General features: G+C 51.2%; 1 protein-coding gene across 1 annotated transcript; it reads right to left on the bottom strand.

Annotated features, from left to right (window-relative positions):
- Positions 1-9,309: 9,309 nt before the first annotated feature.
- Positions 9,310-10,321, bottom strand: LOC101935631 (olfactory receptor 11A1-like). Its single transcript, XM_005313980.4, has one exon. The coding sequence runs from the start codon at positions 10,276-10,278 to the stop codon at positions 9,310-9,312; it is 969 nt and encodes a 322-aa protein (XP_005314037.4). The 5' UTR covers positions 10,279-10,321.
- Between the last annotated feature and the right edge of the window lie 3,937 nt (positions 10,322-14,258).

A 14,258-nucleotide genomic window follows, 5' to 3' on the forward strand; every position in this document is an offset into this window, starting at 1 on the left:
GCCCTCTGGCTGGCTGTCCCACTCTGTCTCCCTGGCAGCTCATTGTTTGCTCAGGGACCCTGCCCCACAAGTTCTCAGCTGCCCCTCCACCCTTTCCTCGGGTGTGGATTCCGATGCACCTTCCCAACCCAGTGCTGAGATGTTTCGTGTCTGCTGCTGAGCGTCCCCTCCATGGCTTTCCGTGGGAGCAGAGAGGGTATCAGCATTTTGTGGGTGCTTATTGATCTCCCCCCAGGAAAGGGGTGTACGTTAGAAATGCACAGAATGGAGACTGGAATCCTTAGAGATCAGGAAGCAGCGAGCCATGTCTGTGTCACAACCTTTGCCCGAGCACTGACAGCTCTACCTTCATTTTCTGCAGAGCGTGGAGACCGTGGCGGTTAGGGCCCCAGCCTGTGACAGGAGATCTGGGGTCTCTTCTCTGCTCAGCCGCAGCCTTGCTGGGGGACTTTGGATAAGTCACTTTGGATCATATTTTGAAAGGTATTTAGGCACCTAATGGGATTTTCAAAAGCACCCAAGCTCCCAATGTTATGTCACGGGTTATGTGTGAAGATGAACAGATTAGAGATTGACTTTTCATCAAAACAACTGAAACCTGAAAAATGGAAACGTTTTGCTTTTTGGCAACTGACATTTGAAAACCTTCAGATGGAAACTGTCAAAAACTGTCAAAAACTGCCCTGCACTGTTGTTGTGATTGTGTTTATCCCCAGATGTTACAGAGACAAAACAGGTGAAGTAATATCTTTTAATGGACCATCTTCTACTGGTGAAAGACACAAGCTTTCAAGCTTACTCAGAAGAGCTCTTCTTTAGGTCTGGGGAACATACTCAGAATGTCACAGCTAAATACAAGGTGGAACAGATTGTTTAGCATAAGTAGTTAGTACATATTGAAAGGGACTGATAGCAAGTGATCACTTTATGAAAAAAGTGTTCACATCAGGTGATTGGGTGTTTTTGTCTTTTATCATTTTTCAGTGAGTTCATCTGAGAGCGCAGTGATTGTCTGGTTTCACCCACATTATTGTTATTGGAACATTTAGTGCACGGGATGAAGTACACCACATTATGATAAGCTTGTGTAGGATCCATAGATCTTGACAGGTGTGTTGTGGTGGGTGTTGATCACTGTAGCAGTGGAGAAATGGCTGCTGCTTTTGCAGCTGTTGCTCTGGCCGAGTCTGGCATTGCTTTGAGTTGGTGGGTTCCGGTCTGTGGAGAGCTGGCTCTGCTGATGAGGTTGGAGAAGTGAGGGGGTTGCTTGAAAGCCAGAAGTGGGGATTCAGGAAATATTTCTTTCAGGTTGTGATCCCCATCGAGTGTAGATTGCAATTTTTTAAATGGCACTTGTCACAAAATGATTGCTCTACATCTGATTTCTCAGTCCTCAGCCAGAAAGGAAACTGTAGGGGGTGGTCACCCCGCTCATGCCCTGAAGGGCTTAAAACAGACCTGGGAGAGGGCAGGGGTGGGGGAAAAGCTAGGCTGATTGGGAGAAGCAACCTCAGGTGGGGCCATGCCGCAATCAGGCCACGGATGGCCCTATAAGAGGGCTGAGGGCCAGAGACTGAAAACACACTCTCTCTGTAGCTTCTGAGAGAGGAGGGCCTGGCTGCCTGGGAGCTGAGCAGGGTACCTGAGGTGGAGCAGTGCTAAGGAAGGGCAGAGGGAGCTGAGGAGCTCCAGCCTAGCAAAACCTCAGGCTGCAGGCATAGTTCAGGGCCCACAAAGGGCACTAGCAGGGTACCTGAAGTGGAGCAGTGCTGGGGAAGGGCAGAGGGAGCTGGGAAGCTCCAGCCTAGCAAAGCCCCAGGCTCAGGCCTTACTAAAGGCCAGGAAAGGTACTGGGGCTACAGAAGTGTGGCCTGGGAATAGGCAGCAGCAGCTGGTCCAACCCCCCTTGCTGATGATGAGTGATTTACAGCCTGCAGTTTGCCCTAGTGAGCAGGGGCTAGTTGATGACTGGCAGTAGCCACTGAGGCAAGATGGGGATAGAGGGTTGGGGGTTCCCCTGGGTGGGGAGACCCAAATTGTGGGGTATTGCTGGGGCGGAACCCCAGGGTAAAGGGCACTGGGGTCCGGGAGGGACACGGTGCCAGCGGCAGGTGAGACACCGGCCTGCAGAGGGCGCTCCGGGCTGGAAAGAGCTAATACCCTAGACAACCAGCAGGAGGCACCGCAGCGGTGAGTCGTCATCCCGCCACAAGTGGTGGAGAATGCGGGCATAGGCAGTCCACCCCTGACACAAGGGGCAGGGCAAGGACTGTGGGACTATTGCCCGAATCCGATCGTTGAGGAACGGAAGGTGGAGATAATGATGGTGGACTTTTATTGGACGACCTGGGTGGCCCAGCTTGCTGAGTAGCAGAGGGGGTTGTTCCAGCTGCTGCTGGGGTGGACACCCTGACCATATGGGAGACCAGGCACCAAGGGCGGGAGGCCAGGACCTGGATCTAAGAACTGTTTCACCTGTGGGCAACCGGGACACTACAAGAAGGAGTATCTCTACTGAGATGAAGCAAGGAGGCCCCACGCAGAAAATGCACCCCTGTGAGGGTAACAGGGGGGCCACTAACTTGTTGGGCCTGTAAGGAGCCCAGGCACATAAGGAGGGAGTAAACTCAGGGGACTTGCAGGGCCCTGACTAGCCCTGAAGTAAGGACTAAGCCACAAACAGACTGTGTGAGGGCCATGGCAAAAGGAAATCACAGGAGATGCTTCCACTGCCACACCAAGGGCCATTTAAAAAGGAACTGCCCCTTTAGAAAAAGGGGGAGTGCCGACCAAGGGGCCCAGTCTGAGCCTGACCAGGCTGGAGGGACAGGGAAGGCTGGAGCCCCAAACAAGAACTGGTCAGGGGCAAAGAGGTGAGAGGTGGGAACTGGTATTGTGGGACACCTACTGCCCTGCCCTCAGGTGACCAACCGTCAGCCCCACCCCATAAATTCCTTTGGAAATTTGAAAGTTCCCTTCCTGTTTGCTCGGTGATCCGTTCAGTGGTCTCAGTGCATCTTTCCAGGTGGCCATGCCTGCTCCAAGCACCAGGTGATCCCCCACTTGGAGCAATGCCAAGCTACTGGACCTCGGCATTTGGGGAGAGGAGGCTGTGCAGTCCCAGCTGCTCTCCAGCTGTAGGAATTATGATACCTACGGACAGATTTCTAGATGCATGATAGAAAAGGGCCATGACCGGGACACATTGCAGTGCAGGGTCAAAGTGAAGGAGCTGCAGTATGCCTACCACAAGGTGCGGGAGGCAAATCACCACTCTGGTGTTGCACCCACGAGCTGCTGGTTCTACAAAGAGCTAGACGTGATACTCGGTGGTGACCCCATCTCCACTGTGAAGGCCCCTGTGGATCCTTCATTGGCTCGTGTGCCAGTCAAGAGTGGACCAAGCCAGGAGGAGGAAATCTTGGATGAGGATGTTGAGGAGGAGGGGCAGGGGGACCCAGAGGCAGAGGATGACTTGGAGGCCAGAGAAACATGCAGCCAGGAGCTCTTTTCTACCCCAGAGGAGCCTAGCCAGTCACAACTGTCGGAGCTTGGGGAAGCGCAAACAGGAGAGGAGGCCCCGGTAAGTGGATCTGATTTTGGGAATCCCTGAAGCGAGTTGTTGGGGGTAGGAGGGCAGGAGGGTTGCAGAAAGCAGGCTTGTCTCCCACTGCAAGCCTAGTCTGAGCTGCGGAACAGGCTGTTGATTGACTCCCTCACTTCACAGGAATCTCCCTCAGAGATCTCCAGGAAACTCTCGTGGAGATACTGGGCAATCCACTGCCACAGGTTCTTCGGCAGAGCTGCTTTGTTTCTTGCCCCATTAATGGTAACTTTCCCGCACCACTGTGCCATCACGGGGATGACCATTGCTGCACACAGGCGAGCCGCATAGGGGCCAGGGAGGAAGCCACAGGCTTGGAGAAGACCCTTCCTTGATTCCCTGCTCACCCTCAGCAGCGAGATATCTTCCATAATGATCACCTCCTGTGGAAAGTGTGTGGACAGGAATGATTATCAAGCCCCCCCTACGGTGCCGGCTCTCGCCAAGAGCCACATACCCAGTGTAGAGCAGGGTCCAGGAAGAGTGATTTACCCTGTCCCTGTGGCTCACCATTTTGGGGGTCTTGTGGCTCATGTGTGCTTGCCTAGGGTCAGCTAGTTAGTGACAGGTGTGTGAGCACTGGCTATGTTTTAAAGCACTGAATCAGTCGGGGCGGGGGGTGAGAGACCCTCCGGGCTACACCTGTGCGCCGGAGCGGAGGGCAAAATTACTTTTTTGTGCAGTGGGTAGTGGGACTCCACAGTGCTGGACTGTGAGGAGGGAGGAGTGTAGGGTGACCAGACGTCCCAATTTTATTGGGACTATCCCGATATTTGCTCGTTTGTCCCGCGTCCCAACCGATGTCCCACTACCCACTGCACTCAACACCCATCCCTCTGCAGTTTGGTCCTGCTGAAGTACAGTACCCATTGCATTGTACTCCAAAGGAAAACGTTGGATGTGATCCCTGAACAAACACAAATCTTTAGCCATCCTGGGACTCCTCCTTCTCCTGGGACCTTCCCTTACCCCCTCCCCCTCCCAGCTGATGTATTTTTTCATTTGACTCTCTCCTCTGGTTGTTGTTTTTTAATAAAAGAATTGTGCTGGTTTTAAAGCAATCTTTATTCTATTAATTGAAAGCAAAAAGAGCACTGCAAAGCAACATACATTTATGTTAAACCCCCTTATTGCATCATGTGCACCAATCACCTCCTAGCATTACAAGCACTGCAATCCCGAGCATAGCAACAAATATTAGTGGCTTTCAGCTTTAAATTGTTGCCCAAAAGCATCCCTGATCCTTATGGCCCCACACTATGCCCCTCTAATAGCCCTGGTTTCTGGCTGTTCAAATTCAGCCTCCAGGTGCTGAGCCTCTGTGGTCCAGCCCTGAGTGAAGCTTTCACCCTTCCTTTACAAATATTATGAAGCATAGAGCACGCAGCTATAAGCATAGGAATGTTTCATCGGACAGGTCCAGCTTCCCATAGAGGCATCGCCAGTGGGCTTTTAAACGGCCAAAAGTACACTCAACAGTCATTCTGCACTTGCTCAGCCTGTTGTTGAGCTGCTCCTTGCTGCTGCCAAGTTGCCCCATGTATGGCTTCATAAGCCACGGCATGAAGGGGTAGGCGGGGTCTCCCAGGATCACAATGAGCATTTTGACCTCACCTACGGTGGTCTTCCGGTCCGGGAAGAAAAACCCAGCTTGCAGCTTCCTGAACAGGTCAGTGTTCCAAAAGATGCGTATGTCATGCACTTTTCCGGACCAACCTGCATTAATGTCTGTGAAATGCCCACACTGATCCACAAGCACCTGGAGAACCATTGAGAATACCCCTTGTGATTAATGTACTCGGTGGCTAGGTGGTCTGGTGTCAGAATTGGAATATGCGTGCCATCTATCACCACTCTGCAGTTAGGGAAGCCCATTTGTGCAAAGCCATCCACAATGTCATGCACGTTGCCCAGAGTCACGGTCTTTTGGAGCAGGATGTGATTAATGGCCCTGCACACTTCCATCAACACAAGACCCATGGTCGACTTTCCCACTCCGAACTGGTTAGCAACCAATCAGTAGCAGTTTGGAGTAGCCAGCTTCCACAGTGCAATCGCCACCTGCTTCTCCAATGACAGAGCAGCTCTCATTCTCATGTCCTTGTGCTGGGCGAGCTCATCACACAGTCCCATGAATGCGGCTTTCCTCATCAAAAAGTTCTGCAGCCACTGCTCGTCATCCCATATGTGCACGACAATGTGATCCCACCACTCAGTGCTTGTTTCCCGAGCCTAAAAGTGGCGTTCCACGATGGTCAGCACCTCCGTGAATGCCACAAGCAATCATGTGTCGTAGCTACTATGTGTGGCGAGATCAATATTGCGCACCTTGTCATAAACATATAGCTAAGGGTAGCATAAAATCTCTCCTTTACCTGTAAAGGGTTAAGAAGCTCATATAACCTAGTTGGCACCTGACCAAAAGGACCAATAAGGGGAGAAGATACTTTCAAATCTGTGGGGGAAGGTTGTTTTTTTGTCTCTTTGTGTGTTCTCTCCGGGTCAGCGAGGAACCGGGGCAGGGAAAATACATCTCCCTAAGCCATATCTGAACTAAGTATCCAATATTACAGAAATAGTAAGTAATAGCAAGGAAATGTGTTAGATGATCTTTTGTTTTAGCTTGTGAATTTTTCCTGTGCTAAGAGGGAGGTTTATCCCTGTTTTTGTAACCTTAAAGTTTTGCCTAGAAGGGAATCCTCTGTGTTTTGAATCTGATTACCCTGTAAATTACCTTCTATCCTGATTTTAAAGAGCTGCTGCTTTTACTTTTTCTTTATAATAAAGTTCTGTTTTTTAAGAATCTGATTGGTTTTTAGTGTCCTAAAAACCCAAGGGTCTGGTCTGTGCTCAACTTGGTTACTCTCAAGCCTCCCCATGAAAGGGGGTGAAGGGGCTTTGGGGGATATTTTGAGGAAACAAGAACTCCAAGTGGTTCTTTTCCTGAATCTTTGTCTAACTCACTTGATGGTGGCAGCAGTACTCATCCAAGGACAAGGAAGGACTTGTGCCTTGGGAAAGTTTTTAACCTAAGCTGGTAGACATAAGCTTCGGGGGTCTTTCATGCGGGTCCCCATATCTGTTCCCCAGAGTTCAGAGTGGGGAGGAACCCTGACGCACCTTTTGTCTTTGTAGTTTAAGGAATAACTCCACTGCCACTCGAGACGTGTTGGTCAGAGTGAGCAGCATACTGACCATACTGGTCAACAGTTCGGGATCCATCCAGGGATTTCTGGGATGCAAAGCAATGCATCAAAGGGCATTGGGACTGGACCCAGGATGCCCCACGACCCCCTCTGCCTTCCCACAAGTCTTAGCGGCAGAAGAGAAAGAGGTGTTCTGGGAGATAGCTGCCCAGACTGCACCACTCCAAATACTGCTGCAAATGCCGCAAGTGTGAACACGCTATTGCGCAGGCAGTTGACAGTGTGAACACACAACCATTGTTTCCCTTCAGCGCCAGTGTAGACGGGCCCTAAGAGATTATACAAGCAGGCTGCAGATTCTTAAGGGGCAAGCTGCACTTCCTTACAGTTTGGAATCCCCGGGTGTTCCATTCACAGGCAAAAAATCCCTTTCGCCTGGGTCCAGCACTTACCCCAGTTGAGTCTTTGTTCCTCAGGTGTTTCCAGGTGTGTTGTTGTAGGGAGAGTGAGTCCCAGCATGATGTCATTTCCCCATTTTAAAACTTCTTCCCACTTGCTGGAAAGCTCTTTTGCTGTGACCTGGGTCAAACAGTTCCCATTGTGTAGTGAGAGAGGTTTCAATTGTACACAGTTCCTGGGGTAATCCCTGTGCTTGTGTGCATTTCCTCAGTAAGCCATTAACACTAGTTGTCCTTTGTACTGTTTGTACCTGAAATGCTGCTTTTGGGTGCTTTCAAGCTCACGTTTTAGTAACACATACATAGCCAAACTTCATAACTTCACATACAACGATAGCACATACAATCCAACAAGATATTACTGTCTAGCAGATCAAGACTTTTAGAATGATACCCCACAAGGCACACTTTGTACAAAACATATCCTGGGGAATATTGGGGTGCCGGGATGTCACACCCTGCATACCCCAAACCCCTTTCTCCGCCACTACTCACCATCCCCCAGGCCCATTCCTCAATAAAACCACTTCTTAAAACCTCCTACACCTCCATCCCCCAGCATCCTCAAATCATTTCCGCCCCCAAACCTCCCTCTGTCTTCACCCCAGCCCCCCACACTATCCCACCACCCTTACTCCCCCCTGGGCCCTTCTGCAGCCCCCAATACCCAGGTCCATCTACCCTACACATCAGCTAGAATGCCCCCAACTCCTGGCTGCAACAACCCCCCTCTCCCTTCTTCAGCCGCTCCTGTCCCCTGGGGCTCACCCCGGAATGCCACACAGGCCTCCTCACCCCTTTACCCTGGCACCAGCATCCTACCTTCACTGTGTGTGGGGCTGGGAACCTTTCCCCTCCTTAGCCCTACTTGTCCTCTTGGGGTGGTCGGACGGCTCAGCCCCCACTGACTCAGAGGAGCCCCACAGCATATCTATGGGTGATGACAGCCAATGGGCCAGAGTGGGGAGCTGGGCCAAGCCCCACAGGACGCTGCTGTGGGGTGAGTGGGGGGCAGGCTGGCTCTCCAACCCCCCTTTCCCCTCGCTGCTGCATCATCTGTGCACCAGGCCGGGGTAGAGACTGCGAGAGCGGGACCTGGCAGTTTTACTGAGCTCCCCCCAAAGGAGATCTTCACCACCACCCAGAGCACTGGCTCTAAGGGAGCATTCCCGGCTGGCCTGCTCTGGCCTCTGCTGAGCAGGAGATCAGTCTAAAATGACCAGAATGCACTGATTGCACCTTAAAAGCTATGACTCTCCAAGCTCCCCTCCCCTCAGGAAGAATGGGTTAACAGGGAAGCATAACTCTTGCAGGGTGGAGAGAACGTGGGTGGGGGAATTGTGAGTCCAAAGACCTCTCTCTCTCCTGTCCCCTGCTTAGATGAGTAGAAAAGAACACAGTGAAAACCACAGTGATCTCCTTGGGGAACAGACCATTCCTCTCCCCTCACTGGAAACAGCCCAGGACTGAGCAGTGCACCTACACGCTAGTAATAAACCATAACCCTTAAACATCAGCAAGGAGTCTACAGTGAGACAGAGATGGGGCTTGTTAAGAACCCCACATACAGAGCTGAACAAAGGAAGGCAGCCTGCAGTGTGCAACAGCAACTCGTATTGGTCCAATAAAGCCAATGAACAACGATACAGATTCTTGAGCACCAGCCCCCGGCTTCCGGTCCGTTCACTTACTATTTATCAGAGCTGGTGACAATTTTTCAGTAACAGCAAATTCCAAGGGAACATTTAATTTTGATTAAAGAATTTTTTCATGGAAAATGTCTCCTTCCCTCACAGATGTTGATTTTTTTTGCTAGAAAACTGAAAACACCGCAGCCAATTCTTTTTCCAGTTTCCAGCTGAAAGTTTTTATATTTCGCCTGCCAAAAAACAAGACATTTTCATTTTCCAGGTTGTCGTGTCTTTCATAATAACTCAAAATTTTCTGCCAGACCCCCCCCAACATACTTTCAAACATCTCTAGTCTTTATAAATATGTATATGCACAAGCATGTCATTCATACAGCACTTTTGTATTGGGGCCACTTGGACCCTGCCACTTTGACAAGAGAAACCTGATTGAAGATCCTCATTTCAGAAAACTAATCTGAATTTTTTGTAAGGGTCACAGATCTCCTGACAGCGTTTCTCAAGGCCTCCTTGACCTCTCTGTTTCTCAGGCTGTAAATGAGCGGATTGGCCAGGGGAGTCAGGACTGTGTAGCAGATAGAGAACACTTTGTTCAGGGCTCTCAGGGTGCCGGATTTCGGTACCATGTAGACAATCATTATGGTCCCATAGAAAAGTGCCACCACAATGAGGTGGGAGGAGCAGGTGGAAAAGGCTTTTTGCCTCCCACTAGTGGACGGGATTCGCAGGATGGTCACAATGATACACACATAGGATGTCAGGGTTAATAGAAAAGGGGAAACTACATTTAGAAAGGAAAATATATAAATAACTGGTGTGATCTGGCTGGTGTCGCTGCAGGAGAGTTGAATCAGTACGGTGAAATCACAAAAGAAATGGTCAATTTCATTAGGGCCGCAGAAAATTAACTGTGGCATTAGAGACATGAATAGTGTACAAGCTAGAAATCCACTTATCCAAGACCCAGCTGCTAGCTGGAGGCACAGCCGGCCATTCATAAGGGCTCCATAGTGCAGCGGTTTGCATATAGCTAAATACCGATCGTAGGACATCACTGTCAGGAGATAACACTCTGTAGTTGCCAGAGAACCAAATAAAACCAATTGTGTGATGCAGCCCTCCACAGAAATGGTTCTGTCCCTAGTCAGGAGACTGGCCAGCATCCTGGGCAGGATGGTGGAGGTGTAGCAGGTCTCCAAGCAGGACAAGTTCCCCAGGAAGAAGTACATGGGGGTGTGAAGGTGCTGATCAGCCACAACTAGCGCAACGATGAGTATGTTCCCGACCATGGTCGCAATGTAGATCACTAGGAAAACCAGGAAGAGAAGGATCTGCAGCTCGGGGAGATCCCCAAACCCCAAGAGGATGAATTCCGTGACGAACGTTTGATTTTCCCCTTCTCCTTTCTCCATGAGCTGCATCCTGTGACAGTGAAAAAGAAATTGGCATCAAAAGATTTGGCTGTACCAGGAAATTGGGTCAATTTCCATCATTTGATCCCCTAAGAGCTCCCACTGCAAACGGAGAGCTGGGTTTATATTCTCTCACACCAGAGAAACTGCTTCAGGAGCTGGAGACTCCACCACTTCCCTTGGTGGTTTGTTCCAATGGATAATCACCCACACTAGCAACAGACTGTGCCTTAATTCCCATTGACGTGTGTCTGGGTGTAGCACCCAGTCCTTGGTTCTAACTGTGCCTGTCCCTGGGCGATGAAAGAGCCCTTTGGTAACCAGTTGTTTCTCCCCACGAAGGTGCTGAGACCTCAACTCAAGTCACTTCTCCTTGACACACCGAACAGACCCAGCTCTTTAAGCCTCCTACTGGAAGGTATTTCTTCCAGCCCGCAGATCTGTTTTGTGGCTTTTTTCTGCACCCTCCAAAATCTTTCAATGTCTGTTTTACACCGTGTCCCCTGCCCTGCACATGGTATTCCAGCGTCGGAGTCACCAGGGCTGTCTGCAGATGTGAAACCCCCTCCCTGCTCCTGTTCTCTGCTCCCCTGTTTATACAGCCAAGGACGGCGTCAGCCCGGGCCCCACCCTACCACACGGGGAGCTGATGTTGGGTTTCTCGCCCTCTGTAGCCCCTACCCATGCTGTGATGGGGGCCAGGGTCACACACACGAGCTGACCCCTAGAAAGGGCAGGAGGGAGGTGGCGCCATGGCAGTGCCTGCAATGAGGAAGTGACGCTGACCCACAGCACAGACGGAAAAGTGACTCTGCCCCTGGCCATGACCAGGGCACAAATCAAACCACCCTCAGGGCAGACGCACATGCAGACTCCTCTCGTTCATAGAGCAGTAGTGACTGGTCCAGACACACAGAAACTGCTGATAACGAATGACCAGCTCTTACTGTTAACTATGAATTACTGGCAGTCAATCACTGATTGTTGTGTTGTGGTAGTGCCGGGGGATCGGGTCCTTACTGCGCTGGGTGCTGTGTAAACACCCAACAATTCCCACCAGCTAGACGGCTCGAGGGCACTGTTTGGAACTGCAGGCAGTCTGTGCTGTATCCCAGCTGCCACAGGGACCCCCTATCTCAGCCCTGCCCGATGCTCTCTCATTGCAGCGGTACCAGGGCCTGGGGTGGGAGATACAGGGGGAGAATGGAAAGTCTGCCTCTGCCCGGTACTCACCCGCCCCCGTTACTGCAGTGTCCAAGCGCCTCACAATCTCTAATGTGATCATCTTCACACCACTCCTGTGACATTACATTAGGAGCCTCAGTGTTTCTGAAAATTCCACTAGGTGCCTAAAAACCTTTCAAAATATGATCCAAAGTGACTTACCGAAGGTCGCCCAGCAAGGCTGCGGCTGAGCAGAGAAGAGACCCCAGGTCTCCTGTCACAGGCTGGAGCCCTAATCGCCATGGGACCCGCGCTCTGGAGAAAATGAAGGTAGAGCTGTCAGTGCTCGGGCAAACGCTGTGACACAGACATGGGTCGCTGCTTCCTGATCTGTAAGGATTCCAGTCTCCATTCTGTGCATTTCTAACATACACCCCTTTCCTGGGGGGAGATCAGTAACGCCCACAAAATGCTGATACCCTCTCTACTCTCACGGAAAGCCACGGAGGAGACACTCAGCAGGAGACACAAAACATCTCAGCACTGGGCTGGGAACATGCATCAGAATCTGCCCCTCAGGAAAGGGTGGACGGGCAGCTGAGAGGCATCTAAGAGAACCTGAGGAGCAGGGTCCCTGAGCAAACAATGAGCTGTTGGGGTGGCAGAGGGGGACAGCCAGCCAGAGAGCAGGAGGGTGCGGGGAGCACAGACAGAGGGATGTGTAAGGGCTGAGATGAGAGCTGGGTTTCCTTTCTGATCCATCAGTGTCTCTAACTGCAAACCACAAAGCAACCAACTCTGAAGTCCTTCCTCCGGCAGAGCTACCAGCATGTGAGGACACTGCCCGAGGGGGTGTCTCAGACCAAGGGCTGCGTAGGCGTAAGGACCTGAAGATCTGCCCCGAGGCTAGTGACACTCACCTCCAATCCTCAGCATGCAGCAGCGTGCTCTCCATGGCCAGGCACTGGGGCTGGTGTCAGTCAGCCTTCGTGTCTCAGTTCCTGGGCAGGCCCCTGCCTGTGGTTGCTGGGACGGGCGCCTCCCGGTGCCCAGGGTGATTGCTGGCATCACACACACACAGACCCTTAGCGCCTCCTGCTCTGGCTTCTTGCCGGGTTTATGAGCGAAAACAGCCACCCCCTTGGGCCTTGCCACTGCTATTGGGATCTCGCTTGGGACTGCTGCCGGCGATCCTCTGGGTTCCGTGCAGAGGGGAGTTATTGCTTTGTTACTTGTTTAAAAATGCAACATCATAAAAACGGTCATATGGGGTCAGACCAAAGCTCCATCTAGCTCAGTGTCCTGTCATCCAACAGTGGCCGGTGCCAAGTGCTTCAGAGGGAATGAACAAAACAAGGCAGTTGTTCCGTGATCCATCACCTGTCGTCCAGTCCCAGTTCCTGGCAGTCAGAAGTTCAGGGACACCCACAGCATGGAGTTGTGTCCCTGACCCTCTTGGCTAATACCCATTAATGAATATATCCTCCATGAACTTATCTAGTCCTTATTTCAACCCTGCTTTACTTTTGGCCTTCACAACATCCCCTGGCAATGAGTTCCACAGGTTGACTGTGCGTTGTTTGTCTGCCTGGGGTCAGATGCCGGCTGGTCTCTGCAGCGTTACCCCAAGGGGGTAAAGTTCATGGGACCTGAAGGTTACAGGGGCTGCTCCTTCCTGGTTGCCCAGAGTAGAGAGAACCACCACTCGCCCCATGGTTTTGTGGCTTCCTCTGCACCAGCGTGAGCTGTGGGGTCCAATGCCGCAGTCTAGCCACAGTTCGGCAGCTTCACGTTGTCCCCAATATGGGCCCTGCCTAGCACCGTCTGGCTGGCCTAGAATGGACTGAACAGGGCCCCATCACCTCTGAAACTGGGGCTGGGAACTCAGATGAACAATTGTTCTAGTGACAATTTTCCGAGCAACTCTGCTTGCTGTACAGTCACTGGGGCCGGCCAGCCGCCCCTGGTGTCCTTCTGAGGTCACCCCCATCACTTAGATTGACACTCGCTTCGGCTGGAGGGAGCTGGCCAGAGGAGGGTGGGGGGTGAGAGGCCCAGGCTGGAGGCAGCTGGCCAGCGTATAAGATAAATATAAATTAAAAATTATAAAACAACATCTAAAAGCATAAAATAAAATAAAATAAAATAAAATAAAAACATAATGATATTTTTAAATTTTAAAAAACCTCAGAAATTGAACACAAACAATGGGACATGTGCAGCTCTCATCACACTTTAGGGGTGTCTGAGCACCCCATGCCCTGCCCCTCAAGGACACATCTAGACAGCAGTCTCACCCAGGCCCTGCGGCCACCACAGCCCGCATTATCAATGAACTGTGAGACCCTCCAGGCTAAGGGAGTTAGACACCCACATCCCATTAAAATCCCAGCCCTATTGAAAGTTAATGGAATACAGCCTTATTGTTTATGAGACAGGCTGGATTGGTTGGGCTGTGTTGAAATTTGACTGGCTGATAGGATTTTTACCTGGGTTAACGAACGTGATGAGAGTGTCAATCCAAGTGATGACGGGGTGTCCGTAGAATGACACGGGGGAGGCTGGGTAGCTGTGCTCAGAATCTGGCCCCACTGTCTTCTACAGCAGAGCAGCTCAGATAATTGCCAGTGGAACCGTTTTCCATCTGACTTCATAGCACCAGTTTCAGAGGGGCTGAGGTTCTGCGTTGGGCTTTTAGTTCAGGCCATTCTGAGCTAGCCAGAGGGTGCCAATAAGGCCCATACCGGGGACAGGGTGGAGCTGCCGCAGAGTGGCTGGATAAAAGTAAACTCCATCACTGTTACCATAAAGCAGCCTCCAGTTCC

The sequence above is a fragment of the Chrysemys picta genome, chromosome 13 (assembly GCF_011386835.1).
Source record: "Chrysemys picta bellii isolate R12L10 chromosome 13, ASM1138683v2, whole genome shotgun sequence".
In the NCBI taxonomy this organism is placed as follows: domain Eukaryota; kingdom Metazoa; phylum Chordata; order Testudines; family Emydidae; genus Chrysemys; species Chrysemys picta.

Bases quoted from the DNA above. Each gene is read 5' to 3' on its own strand.
- LOC101935631 (XM_005313980.4), bottom strand. From the start codon at position 10,278: ATGCAGCTCATGGAGAAAGGAGAAGGGGAAAATCAAACGTTCGTCACG.